General features: G+C 37.2%; 1 protein-coding gene across 1 annotated transcript; it reads right to left on the bottom strand.

The window, feature by feature from the left end:
* Positions 1-10,310: 10,310 nt before the first annotated feature.
* On the bottom strand, positions 10,311-14,544 carry LOC121525539 (purpurin-like). The gene is made up of 4 exons (XM_041811582.1): positions 14,428-14,544; positions 14,196-14,332; positions 10,719-10,831; positions 10,311-10,631 (listed from the first exon to the last, which is right to left on the bottom strand). The coding sequence occupies exons 1-4, from the start codon at positions 14,542-14,544 to the stop codon at positions 10,408-10,410; spliced, it is 591 nt and encodes a 196-aa protein (XP_041667516.1). The 3' UTR covers positions 10,311-10,407.
* Positions 14,545-14,958: the final 414 nt, after the last annotated feature.

Here is a 14,958-nt window from a genome sequence, read left to right as displayed (position 1 = left end):
TACATTTTAAGATTTTATGTCAATCATACTGAAATTAAGGTCTTAAAAAGTATGAAAAGTTTTAGAGTAGTAAAATTTGCTGTCAGATGCTTGAGCTAATGCTGAGATTAGTAGGTAGTAATAGCAGCAGTAGTAATAGTAAATTGAAATTTTTAATCAAATTTCATGAATCAATACTTTCATGATAAAAAATGCAGACATAGACTTACTGTATTTCATTGGAAAGCAAAATAGCCTTTTTGCTCACAGGTCAAAAATTTTCAATCATGGTAGCCTGTGGTGTCAGTGTCAGGAATAATAACCGTTATTCTGTTGGTGGTTTCCTATCATTAAAACTGTGACTAAATGTGCAGGTTAGCATGAGCCAATTTAAAAGTTTCCTGTTCGCAAGTTAAAACAAATGCAATTCATTAAAATCCTGAAAGTTCAATCTTGTCAGCGCATACTAAACCATGTGACTACTTCTTTATAAAAGCCAAGGAGGAGCAGAAATCATACATGGAAATAATCACAGACTACTGTTACCAGATATGAGGATTCTAACCGCTACCGTGGTGGAGGGCAATAGTGAAGATACTGGCAAGGACGGTAGAGAAGAGGACTATCAATGCAAGCTGTATTATTCCTGTAAGTGAGCTGCATGTGTCCAAAGTAGTTGTATTTTGTCTGTGATGAATTTATCTGGTAAACAGTGGCTATCATATCAGGCTAACTAGCTTATAGTTAGCTCCATGTGCTAACGTGGCTAACCACAGGGCTAAGGTTAGTGACTACCTGCTAGCAGGCAAAAGGTCCAGTTAACCTTTTTCTTTTAACATCAAACTCTGGACAAGCGACGGTTATTTCTGATAAGTTTTGACACCAAACTGCAGACTATTTTATGGAGATTTAGGGTAAAAATGCTATTGTTTTAAATTGGATTTGTATTTTTTATAATGGCAATCTATGGAGTCTATTACAGGTCTACTTGAGTCAAACATTACTACAGCACATTTTCATTTCATATCAGAACCAACCTTTATTACTGATCAGTTACTGCATCAGAAATATTTAACACCTGGCAAGCCATGACACCAACATCTTAAAAGAAAGATTAAAAGCTAAAAAATGAAAAAAGGACGTATTTGGACAGCGTCCAAATAGGTCGTATTAAATAGGACTGGACCAAAAATCATGTCTTTGTATGTTTTGAAAGCTGAATGGCACAATATATAGCTCAATATTTTACAGTAAAGAATAATAAAACAAAGTTAAATCAATGTCAAATCTGCATGATCGATATACTAAATTCCACAGATATATTTCTATTGCGTACAGATGTACCATGTCTTTGTTACATGAAAATGTACAAAATAAAGCACCTATATATAAAAAAGATGATTGTAAAAAAGATGGTAATATGAAATAGAATGCCCTTGAATAAAACAAAAGAAATACATAATAATTTCCAAGTTTGACTGAACATTTTATTTAGATCATCTTGTGGTCAATCAGCATATTACTGTTAGTGGTTCTTGTCTGTAAACAGTTGTTTTTCTTAGTATTGGGCTTGGCATCAAGCTATTGACATAGACGATATTGGCCTACCCCTGTATCACCTTTGAAATATATCAATTTATCTCAAGAAACTGGGCAACCTATATATAACTAAAATGAATAAATAAATGTTGCTATTTTAAAAGCTTTGCCCTTTTACATTTTATAAATTGTATAAATTCAATAAATGTGGTATCCATAATGATCCCAACTGTTGAAAATCTGGCAACCTTGTTTGCTTAAACATTAGAAGGATATCCTGATATGGACTGAAGTAAAGGTCATTAAAAAGTTGCTTTGTGTTGTTTAAAATGTGACGCCTTCCAACAGTTTTATAGACAAAGACACTGTTATTAATGGTTGTCAAAAATATAAGGTCTTTAGTTTCTTAAATATAAAGAGGAAGCACATGAAAATACTATGACAGAGTTTTAAAATAAAAGCCTTTGGTGACAGGAAAGGACAGTACAAATATTGCCTTTTGGAACTTAGATTTATGTCTGTTTTTAACGTAAGACAGATAATCCTGAATGAGTGATTTCTTTAGTACTTATGTTGACTTTTTACATACACAAGTTTATCTCTGACTTGGTTACATAAAAAAGAAGGGTGCAGTCACTTAAATAAGGAAGCATTAAAGGATTTTCTTCCCTCTGCTCCACTTGAGAGAAAAATGTGACTCTCTATCCATTGATCCCTTAATAAGCACCCACTAACAGAGAATACACACTTTGTCGTGACATAACAGGCCCACTGTGACTACCACAAACCCTGTAATTTAAGGTCAAGACCTTCTGAATCAGGTCAACATGCTCCAGAAATCTTCATGAACTGAAGTCAAAAGTAAAGGTAGAAAATAAACTTCAGTTAATTGAGGAAATGTCACATCATAAGTAAGATTATATCAGAAATTTACACAGAAAAAAACAAGTGTGGGCAATAAATTTGATGACTTTTGCCACATGCAACAATGAATTCATCAGGATACAGCAACGTTTTGTTGCATTTTGGTTACTTTACACTATAAAAGCACTTTGGGTGCCTGAAAAATAAAAGTTTTCTAAAAAAAAGTTTCAGAGTACAAACTTTTAAAATGCCATGCCATGTTTATTGCTGTCATGTAGACTGGCAGTAAGTAATTTAGTTCTGAAAATAAAAGGCTTAAACCATCAACTAACACAGTGCAAATGTCAGAAATCGCCTTGCATTGCCTTGCTTTCTGTCCACACTATTTAATATTTCCTTCTCTGTTCTGGGGATTTCAGCCTTCACTAAACAGTGTGATGCCTAACATTTTACTTTTGAATGAGGACAAAAGTAAGAGCATATTACATTTCAAACACATATATGGATATTACAAATGCACAGCTATCTCTACTATGTAAAGTAAGCTAAGTAAGCTTCCCTGTTCCTTGTCCATTTCAAGATTTGCAATTGCAAAATTGCAGTTTTTGCAATTTTCTGACTTGACTACTAAGCAAACCTAATGAATAGAGTGGACCAGCAGAACACAAAAATAAAGGACAAGAGGCCATGTGGAATATTTTAACAAACATTACATCACCTAAATGCTTAAAAGAGCAGTTGCTTCAAAATATAAAGTCACAGTAGCACTTTACCATCCTTTACATTAAGGGAACTTTAAAGTTTGGGTCAGTTTTCTGTGATCTTCTATCTTTTGGTGCATTTCTGTGGCAGCAATACAGCGCCATCTACAGTTTTGGCATATGCATTACAGCGTTTTAAGTCGTTTTCAGCGGTTCAGTGCTTACGCGGCCATTTCCTGTAACGACCCCGTCTTTATGGAAAACTTTTTCAAAACGAAATGGCAATATATCATTTTCGTCTCTGTGTGGAGAGGGCCTTCACTTGAGCAGTGTAAACTGCTGACTCAAGCCTCAGGTTATCCTCCTCAGCCTCCCCTCCCTCTGTCAAACTTTGTTTACACAGCAGTCAGATAGATTTGTCAAAGACCCTTGACAGATTCCCACTTGGATGACTTAGCTGAGCCATAAAAGCCAAGACAGACAGTCAGATGAGTCAGAAGGAGCCAAACAGAGAGTAGTCAACAGAGTAATCAAGATTTGAACAAGTAGATATTAGCACAAACAGAAGACAGACAAAAATGTGTCACTCTGGGGCCTGGTGTTCTTAATAACAGTCATTAAACCTTAGCTGCATTTATTATTTTATTGCCTTGGACATTTACAACCCTAACCAGGTGCCCATGACATGTACCTGTAATGTAAAGGTGTCTATTTTTTTAAATGAGAATGCCCTTTGTGCCCTTTTTGAAGGAACTATTTCCCCAACCAGAACATAGCTATTAGTGCTATAAAAACAATGAGCTTTACACCCGTGAAAATAAGGCTTTAGGTTTAGTTTCTTAGAAGGAATAGTTCAGTTTTTTGTGATGTGGGGTTGTATGAGTTGCATTTTCATAGTCTACACATCAAGTAGGCTAGATATTAGTCAGCACAAGCCCTTTAGGGAGAAGTTTAACATGGAAGCAAAGCTGAGAAGGAGTCATGAGAAACACATACCTTAGCCACTAAATCATGCAGTGTACGGCCTTCTTGAAACAATTCAAACTGAACTGAGACCAGCTGGATAAGCATACTCTCCATCCATCCATCCATCCATTTTCTGTACCACTTAATCTCGTTGGGGGTTGCAGGATTAGCACACTCTTGCGGTATCTAATGAATGAATAAGATTGTGAATTTTTTTGCAGTAAAAAGAGGCTCAAATCTTTTTTTCTATTTCATCCTTATTCCTCAAATATTAAATTGTCTTCTAAGGACTGAAGTTTTAGGTTTGAAGTACATTTAAACACTTGGCACCGAGGTTGGTATTGGTCAAATGATTTTGTATCAGCAAGTCAGATGTCAGCAAAAATCTGTAAATGTGCATCCCTTATAACAGTTTGATTATAATAATTGAATACTGCCACATTCCATTTTAATGAGACCCCAGACCTAATGAGGGAATGCATACGGATGTTCAGCTCTGGTTTACCCTTGAGCTGATTTCAAGAGCAGACTGAGCGTCTTGTAATACTTCAGTGACAGTAGCTACAGTACACAAGTAGTGACCTTTATTTCTCCCTCTTTGAAAAGAAGAGAAACCCAAAGAGAAAAAGAAAGATAACTCAGATTAGCTTGGGACACATGGATTAGTGGATTTAACAGTCTGGTCATGTTTTAAGAACAAACACATCTTCAAATATTTTCCAAGTTCAGGCACCATTTGGAGGCTTACATCTAAAAACAACAATACTGTCATATTTCCTTTTTTCTTTCTTGTGTAATGTGTGTGAGACAGTATGACATTTTAAAAGAACAACAAAAATCCCCACTGTCAGATCAGATCTCATCCCCACCCTGAGCCCTCCAACAAAAACACAAAAGCACCAATTATCTCAAAACCAATACACCTTCAATCCCTCTCTCCTGTTTGTTCTGCTAATGGCAGTGTGGAGCAGCTCCAGTGTAAGTCCCTGCTCTTTAAAGTAAATCACTGACTCGAGTAAATCCCCTCAAATGTCTACACATTTTAGTTGTAATCTCTTATATTCTTGCATTAGATTCTGTGACGGTGTGACATGGTTTAAGAACCTGTGGTTGCATTTGTGACATCCTCATGATATCTTTATTCTGCATGTGTAAAAATAATCAAGTACAATGGCATTTTTTAATTTTATCATGGTTGACCAGCTGTCACTGATTGGTAGAAAAAAAGAAACTTAAATAAATTGGAGCAGATGTGTCAAAACACTAGATGGACAAAAATTAACGTCTCACTGAAATAAAAACTGTTTACCTAATTTACAGTTTCAGAAAATGAAAGAAAAAAAAATGTTCTAGAAAATCTTGTGCTGTCCTGGAAATTATTTAGACATTATCCTATCAGAGCACCCAAATCAGATTACATTGTCACTAAAAGGGTTAAGTTCTGTTAAGGATGTTGTTTAGTTGTCATGGTAGCTCATAGACCATAGTATTTAAGCTGTAAATACACCGAAGACACATCTTTTAGTTTAGAGAGTTTGTAACCATAGAAACCAAATTTCCCGAAAAAGAACCACAGTGAAATACAATTTGGATATATAGGCTAATTTTATAACAAGGCTGGTCATAAAAGAACATGGTGATTTTAGAGAAAACAAGGAAAAAGTCACATTGAAGTGTATGTATGATGAAAGATTTAAATTTTCTACGTCTGCAGAACTTTTATTTGAACTGATCTATGATAAATTTGTAAGCTAAAAGCAAGTAAATGTTTTTGTTGATTGATAAATTGCTTGACTGACAAATTTATTATAAACATGAAAAACAAAGTGATTGTACAACCACAGAGAGACATATATTTTCTTAAACTTTTTAAGATATAAACATCGGTAAATATAAAATTCGTATGTATTAAACTTCATCAAAAACATAGTCATTAATTAGTTTAGCTGTATTAAAACATGGATTTATTTATGTTTTACTTTACTATCAAATACATTAATATTTATACCAGTTTATAGTTATTTACAACATGCATGTATAATATAAATTACATAAATGCATGCAGCATAAATGATATGAAATGTCATACATGCAGATTTCCTCTAAATGTCTACATATTTACTCCCATACCAAAAGAAAATGTGTCCAGCATTCATGGTTAGAACAATAGACTGCACATATATTGAATCAGACTACCAAAGAAAGGAACACTATGGTAGGTTTGCATGAGCTGCTTCTTTCACTTCAGATAGTTGTCACTTACAACGCCTCGGAAAAGTCCGGAAAAGTATCTCTTAAAAGAGTGAGAACCCTGCTTCCTTGTATTTTAGTGTTTGATGAGGTTTAACTGCATCCTAGTGGACACTTTCATCATAGCAACTGACAAAACTATTGAGCAGTTGTAGACATGCATTTGTAAGTCTTTAGAGTTTAAAATGATGTGAGGTCAATAAGTCAGGTTTGCTGTGCTGTAAAGTTGATTTTCCTGGGTAAATACAAATATGATATGATCCAAGTAATAAACAAACTAGAGGCCCACTGATGCATCAGTGAACATCGATATCAGGTATAGGCAATAGGAAAAAAGCCTCCTATTGGAATCAAATTTCAGTGTTCAAGTGTGCACTGCCACCTACTCCATGACTGTTTTGTGGCCCTTCTCTCCAATGTAAATTCCTCTCCCTCAGCATTTAACAACTGTAGAAACCATGTGCAACTGAATATAGGTCATGTTAATATCACTAATTTACACTGCATCTAAAAGACCTTAAGTCCAAGTTAAAAATGTATTTCAGACATATTAAAATTGCATCAGTGCAATTTGTTTTGTGATTTATAAAAATGGAAGAAGTTATATTCAATAAAATTGTAATTATGCAGCCCTATAGTATACATACATCATATCTAGGGCTGACAGCCTCAAGTCGATTGGTCGATTAATTGGTCAATGATTTCATGTCCAACCAAAATCCAACTGGTCGAACAATCACACAGGCTACTTTAATTGGAAGAATCAATTTTTTGCAGGGGTGAGAAGGGAGACGTCATTTTTTTTTATTCATTTATTTATTTTTTTAGTTATCTAGTGTTACAAAATATAATTTACAAAAAACTATGAATATAACTATTCAAATATAATTTACTTGTACCTTTAGGGGTAACTAATTACAGGTTAAATACCCAGAAAGTCAAAACGTCACTAGGACCCTCCCACCTTAGAAGAGAGCAAAGCCCGTGAAGCACGTTTATACTCCATTTCCCGTAAATTGACAATGTCGAAAAAGTCAGCGGTGAGGCAATCTGGTGATCTGGTGTGGTTTAAGTCAACCAAGTTTTTCTTTGGTTGACTACAGCTCTAGTCATATCATTATTAATTTTGTCTTCAGTAAAAGTTTTTAATTTTTTCTTTTCTTTTTTGGGTGCAGTGCAGTACATTGGCTAGAATTGTTAGACTTCTTGGTGACACTAACCCAAATCACTGACCTATTTCTTTATCCTTAAGTTTGTTAGACTTTTGTGTTCAAGACCATAGAGCAATGCTACCCTTAGCTTTGGCTTCCTGTGGATGTGGAACATTTGATTTGGAGCCTCACTGACACAAACCGCTAAATCAACTTGAATTCTTACACCAGTCCTGTAGACTGTTTCTGTGAAAACAGGAAGACCTTCTTACAGTGAATTAACTCTTGATGGTTGTGTTCAGGTGGATTAGTTTAAATCCAAATTTATTTCCATATCACTCTACTTTGTGATATTAACAAGGAATAAAGGTAAAATACATGTCCAGGCTTAGACAGCATTATTTTTTCCAGACTGAGTAGTAACAGTGGTATGAAACCTTGTCTGGGTTTAGCTGTTTTTAATTGCAGATTACAGATTGTGTCATTCCCAGTCAGACCAAATGACTGATCCCATCAGAGCTAAGCTAGTTTATGAGCAGAGCTGCTGACCTTTGGATACACCTGTCCCAACAACCAGTCAAACTGATTACCAACGATCCTCTGGCAGACATTGAAATTAAACTGAGTTATTCGGATCATTTTAAAAAAATGGAAAACACTAATATTCATCAGGTATTATGGTCACTCTGTGGTGGTTTTGGGGAAGTGAAAAAATCTGTTGTGTACTGAACATAGTTTATTTCCAGCAAATAAGGGACTTGTTCATATTACATACAATCCAAAGATATTTTTTTCATGTTGGCTGAATCTTTCTGACTGAAACTGTTGATGCTGACCGTCCTCAGTAAGGTCAGCCAGTACGTCCGGTGTACCGTAGTGATTTGCGGTAGGGACAATAAATGGCTTTTGCACGTTACTTCCAGTATGTTGTATAACATCAACAGGATTACGGAGCAGCTTTATAAACAAACAGACTCCAGTGGTATACTCACAGACTTAAAACTCCTGAACATTTCAGGCCCCAGCACTCCAAGAGCAAAATTTTTTACCCTCAGGATTTTACCTGCCTGCCCACTAGTGAGTCAGAGTATAAAAAGCAGAGGATAAAGCAGAGGATAAACAGACATTGACATCACATTGCCACACTCAATGAAGCTCCTTCAGGCTATTTTCTCTTTGCCAGTATTTTATACTCCCCTCAAGTAGGATTGTTCCGATTCCGATACCAGTATCGGAAACGCGTCCAATACTGCCTTAAATGCAGACCTGGTATCGGCGAGTACACAAGTTTATGCCTTAATCCGATACTGTTTGGTTTAGCTTTATATTTTGCTTCGTTTAGCCATGCTGACTGTTAGCACTATAAACTGGAAATCAATTCTTCTTCACTGCTGGAAAGCACGTCATGCACGGCAAAGAGAACCAAAGGACCCACTGCAGCAGCAAAGAATGGTGGCTGCATGACAGCTTTTTCTCTGAATGTGATCATTAAAATGCATTCCAGACTGGTGCTGTTGTACACGACAAGATGCAGCACAGTTTATCAAAAGTTAAATAACTTTCGAACCACAAGTTGTTGTCTCTTGTTTATCCTCTTTAAGCTAGCCGTTGTGCTTTCCCATTGACGCTGTTGATGCCTTTGAATCCCTTGCAGCAGCATTTTCAACAAGCCTGGAGCTTGAGTGACTTTTGGGGACGTCAATTATTAGAGCCACACCAGTTAATGTAACATTGAATGACTTTTTATCTGTTATAATCGAATTATGATCGTTTGTTACTACTAGCTCAAATGCTAACACAAATGCTAATTGTCATATTGTGTACTCTTTGTGAGGGTCTGTCAGGCTGTTCCATAATCACGTCATGCTGCCTGAATAGAGCATAACAGAGAGAGATAGAGAGAGCCTGTGATGCAGCCCTGTATTACTGTTATTTTAATATTTAGGAGTAAAACTCTATAACTGTAAAACAACTTTAGGTCACTGAGGTGCTGTACATTATGATTCCATTTGTTGAGTCAAATATAGGTATAAAATAATTTGCTACTCTGTTAGTCCAGAAAGTTCGCACTGGTACTCGGTACTCAGTACTCAGTATCAGCCAATACTCAACATCTTGGTATCGGAATTGTATTGGGAAGGAAAAAAAGGTATATAAGGTGATTAAGTCCAGTCACCACCTTGATTTTGTGAAGCGTGCTATGTCCCTCCTCTAAGGTTGTGTGTAAATTTTGTATAAAGCGCATGTGTAGTTAATCCTTTCTGCTTCTCATTCAGTCAGCCATGTTGCTTTGCATCAAACCTTTAAACATTCTGGTTGATGAAGCAGGATATAAATCACAGCTGTCACAGCCAGGCATTGCTTCAGAACCTTCCTGATCTGACCCTTCACCCCAGGATACTCTGTGGCTGAACGGTTGATTTAGTGTAATAGGACTAAGGTCTGAGAACTTCAGGCCACCTTTAAGCCCATTACTGCTCAGTGTGTATTGTGTCGGGTTGGGCTGCATTTTCCTGAGCTCAAGAAGGATCACAATATCTTAATGTGGCCAAAGTGCAACTTGTATTAAGCCAGAGCTGCTGACAGGAGAGTCTACTTTAAATTGTTTTTTTAAGTCATTTTTCCTTTGTTGCATAACCAGAATTAAGACAGAATTAAAGGGTTTCAAGTAGATGAGACAAAAAACTTGATATTTCGTTAGAAAAATATTTTTATTCAGTTTCAGTTTCTCTGCAAACATTACAGGATCTATAAGATTTTTTTTTACAAGATTGATAGAGGAGGAAATAGATTTAAAAAACAGATGCAGATCTTTGTTTGTTTTTCCTCCTACTTTTTACATTAATTTCGCATCCCTCCATTCATTCATTGCATCACTCTCACATGCACACTTTCATTCTCTCTCCTTTCCTGCACCCCGCTTGCTCTCTCATCTTCACTCTTTCTCTTCTTCCTCTCTAGCAGGCATCAGACTGCAGGACAGGCTTAAACTCTCCAGTCAAGCACATTTCCTCCTGTTTCTGACGGATGATGTGCTGAAAAGAGGGAGGAAGACCACGGGGGTTCCTGGAGTAGACGAGAGCATAACCATCCTTGCAGGTGCCGTCTAGCTTCATGATCCGGCAGGCATAGGTGATGGCGTAGTTGTCATAGTCGGTATCAATCACCCAGTAGTCATCCTCTGGTTGGACAAAAAGTGAAGTCAGTGATTGTGAAGAGTGAGGACTAGATAAAAGAGGAGATGGTTGTGAATTTGTGGACAACTGACCTCCGTTGGACAAGTAGGTGGCGAGTCCCTGGAAGGTCATGTACATCTTGCCAGGGTGGGCAGGGTCAGGGACGCTGTACTGGGCAGCCATGTTAGCACAAACCACCCAGATACTGCAACATGACAGGAACATGTTAGCATTATTGCAAAATCAATTTACTCAGGTTAATTTTTAGGACAGGGTTGAGATAGTTTTAGTCACCGCAGTGGAAAATCTGTAAGGACTATATAAATATATACCTCTCAGAAGGCAGATTGTATTTACAGTCATGGATGAAAGTATTGGCACCCCTGGAATTTTTCCAGAAAATACACCATTTCTCCCAGAAATTGTTGCAATTACAAATGATGTGATATACACATTTACTTCATTTATGTGCATTGGGACAACACAAAAAAAGGACAAGAAAAAAGACAAAATTGACATAATTTTACACAAAACTAAAAAAAATGGGCTGGACAAAATTGTTGGGACCCTCAATATTTGGTCACACACCCTTGGGAAAATATAACTGAAACCAATCGCTCCCTATAACCATCAACAGCTTCTTACACCTCTCAACTGGAATTTTGGACCACTCTCCTTTTGCAAACTGCTCCAGGTCTCTCAGATTTGAAGGGTGCCTTCTTTCAACAGCAGTTTTGAGATCTCTCCATAGATGTTCAACAGGATTTAGATCCAGACTCATTGCTGACCACTTCAGAACTCTCCAGTGCTTTGTCTCCAACCATTTTTTGGTGCTTTTTGAGGTTTGTTTGGGGTCATTGTCCTGCTGGAACACCCATGACCTCTGACGCAGACCCAGCTTTCTGACACTAGGCCCTACATTGCAGCCCAAAATCTTTTGATGGTCTCCAGATTTCATGATTCCTTGCAAACAGTCAAGGCAGCCAGTGCCAGAGGCAGCAAAATAACCCCAGAACATCTTTGAACCTCAACCATGTTTGACTGTAGGTACTTTGTTCTTTTCTTTGTAGGCCTCATTCTGTTTTCTGTAAACAGTAGAATGACATGCTTTTCCAAAAAGCTCTACCTTAGTCTCATCTGTCCACAAAATGTTCTCCCAGAAGGACTGAGGCTTACTCAGGTACAGTTTTGCAAACTCCAGTCTGGCTTTTTTATGTCTCTTTGACAGCAGTGGGGTTGTCCTTGGTCTCCTGCCATAGCGCGTCATCTCATTCAGATTACGATGTATGGTCCAAGCTGACACTTTTGTACCCTGAGTCTGCAGGACAGGCTGAATTTGTGTGGAAGTTGACTGAGGATGTTTATCCACCATTCCAACTATAATGTGTTGCATTCTTTTGTCAATTTTTCTTAGACATTAGGAGATTAGCCACAGTTCCATGGGTTATCAACTTCTTGATTATATTACGCACAGTGGACAACAGAATTTCAAGATTTCAGGAGATGGTCTTGTAACCTTGAGATTGTCCATATGTGACCAAAGCTTGTAAAAACTCCTGCAAGTCGTCCGAGGTCATTTTTGAGTTTTTTTTACACTTTATGAAAGCGTAGATTCCGATCTTTCAAATGATGTATAATACACTTTAATCTGAGCATATTTTACAAAGATATGCTCATTTGAATGTTAACTTCTAGTTCCTGTTTGTTCTGAGAAAACCAGGCTCAAAGTTTCAGGACTTTTCCTACATTCAGGCAAGCCAGGTAATGAGCGTGGACAATAGGGCCACATTTACATAAAGTCCACCCAAACCAAGCTTCTGAGTTGGACTGCTGATGGTCATCAAAATATTCCCACAGGAAATCCGCCTTCATCAAACTTTCACTGTCGAGTGATCCTGAAGTTGTCCCAAGTCTGCTGATAATTCTTGCCGCTTCTTCATAATCTCTTCTACTTTTCTTTGCTGCAGGGTGCATCTTGAGGCTTGTTAATAAAAGGTGATGACTAGAAACAGCTGTATTTACGTGCCGGGGGAGGGGTGGCATTTGAGCCATGCTGTATTTGTGATTGTCCATCTCAAAGGGCAAAACTGGGAACAATGCCAGGCTGAGTGGCAAATTATCACCCCGCAGTTTTGCGTTTCCCTCCCCTCAATTTCCCTGCAGCAATTCCGAAAACAGGGCATTTTAAAACACAAAATTAATGCTTTTAAATGTCACATTTGTGTTACTTTTTTCATCGAATGAGTAGTTTAAATGTCGGACTTGCATAAAAATGAGAAAAAAAGGAAAAACGATCATTTTGAAGAAAACAACTTTGTGTCCATTTTTCTCAACCACTGGACTGCCGACTTGCAAACCTTTATCTGGCTTTAGTCACAGACAGTTCTGGGCTCTTCTTTCTATTCTCCATGCTTGGTGTGACACACACAGGCACACACATTCTGACTGGCTTCAGGTGTGATTTCTAGATTGCCAGCACCTGTTACTTGCCGCAGGTGAGTTCAAATGAGCATCACATGCTTGAAATAAAATGATTTACCCACAGTTTTAAAAGGGTGCCAACAATTTTGTCTGGCCCATTTTTGAGTTTTGTGTAAGATTATGTCAATTTTGGTGTTTTTCTTGTCCTTTTTTTGTGTTGTCCCAATGCACATAAATGAAATAAATGTGTATATCAAAAACATTTGTAATTGCTACAATTTCTGGGAGAAATGGTGTATTTTCTGGAAAAATTCCAGGGGTGCCAATACTTTCATCCATGACTGTATCTATAAGCTAAATTTGTAAAGGGCTTTGAGTAAATTTAAACATTGATTAATGTTTAAAGCAGTTAAGACATCTGAGGCAAATACTCTCTGATGCATTTCCTGTATCTCCTCTGGATTTACCACACATCTTAGAGAAATATAACAGAATTTATTCCAAGTAGAGAAATCAAAAGTAAAACCTTGATTAATAAGCAATCGGCCAAATTATGAATTAGAACCTATTTGAAAGGTATTGATCAAATAACTGCTTTTATTCAGGAGTTTCCAGCTTAGCAAGAATATTTTTTATTTTTTTATTTTTTTATTTTTTTGCAACTTGTCTTTCTAAAGGCATTCACGTGCAGAATTTAAAACTGCTCATATGATTGTAGTATGGGTAACTTTTAGGCTATGTCCTGAGCATTTAAACCGGCTGAAGTTCTTAAATTTGTTTGTTAAGTGCACAAAGAACACATTCCTGTGTTAAAACCCACCTCTTAACGTGCATTTCCGCATAATCCCTTGTAATCCAGGGAAAACTCAGCTTGCAGCTAATACTTTTCAGAATGTGCCTGTAGGAAATTGTACCTACTCCTAGCTGAAATCTTTAGGTGGATCTTGACCAGGATCCTGCATGGCACCTTTCCTAACTACTGAACTGTAGCTAATCCCTCCAAGCCTTAGTATCAAAAAGCTCTTTGTGACCAAACAGACCATTTTCCTCAATGGGAGGAGGTTTAAGATAACAATAAGATAGCTGGTTCTGCCTTTGTACATTTTAGAATTGTATTTAAAAAGATTCTCTCTGCTGCTCTGACTTACCCAAACAGAGTGACACGTCCTTTGGTATGAGCGACCATGGTGCCGTCATCGTCGATGGAGTACTCGGCTGAGATGTTGTCCTGCAGGAACAGGCCTTCTGGATCTTTCTTCTGCAGTGCGTACCATTTCCCTACATACTGCCATGAAATCAAAGAAGATCACATTTGTTTTACTCACTTTTTAAAAACTTTTATATCAAATTTATTCAAGCTTTGTGTGTCAGTTTACTCACTCTTTTGGCGTCAAAGTCTTGTTTAACTGTGAAGCTGTCGACAACACAAGAGGAAGACAGGCTGCGCTCTACACAGGCCAGATAGACCAGCAGCAGTCCCAGTTTAGAGGATCCCATTCTAAGAATAACATTAAAAAGTATTAGGCCAACAACACCAACATGCTGGATGGAGAGGATGCTAGTTCTACATGTTTGCTTAAAAACATTATGATCTCAGTCAAAGGTAGACCCCAAACGGACCAAGAAATACCCCAATGGCCACTGTTCTACCAGAAATGCATTATCATAAAGTACCATTAAAACTACTGTAATGAAATGTTAGCAGCATCATGTGTCAGGCTTTTACATGCTGAAAAATCAGAGTAATATTCTATCAGTGTTCTATCTGTAGAGATCAAGTCTTTTATCACAAAAGTTAAAGAGCTGATGGAAAAGTTACCAGAACATAATCACACATATTATACTGATTAATGCTACTTGAAAGAATCCCATATCGAGTAAATACAAGGTGATATGTCTTAAAACAAGTAT

The sequence above is a fragment of the Cheilinus undulatus genome, linkage group 17, assembly GCF_018320785.1.
Source record: "Cheilinus undulatus linkage group 17, ASM1832078v1, whole genome shotgun sequence".
In the NCBI taxonomy this organism is placed as follows: Eukaryota; Metazoa; Chordata; class Actinopteri; order Labriformes; family Labridae; genus Cheilinus; species Cheilinus undulatus.
The sequence above is the reverse complement of the archived record's forward strand: the minus strand, read 5'-3'. Positions and strand labels throughout refer to the sequence as shown.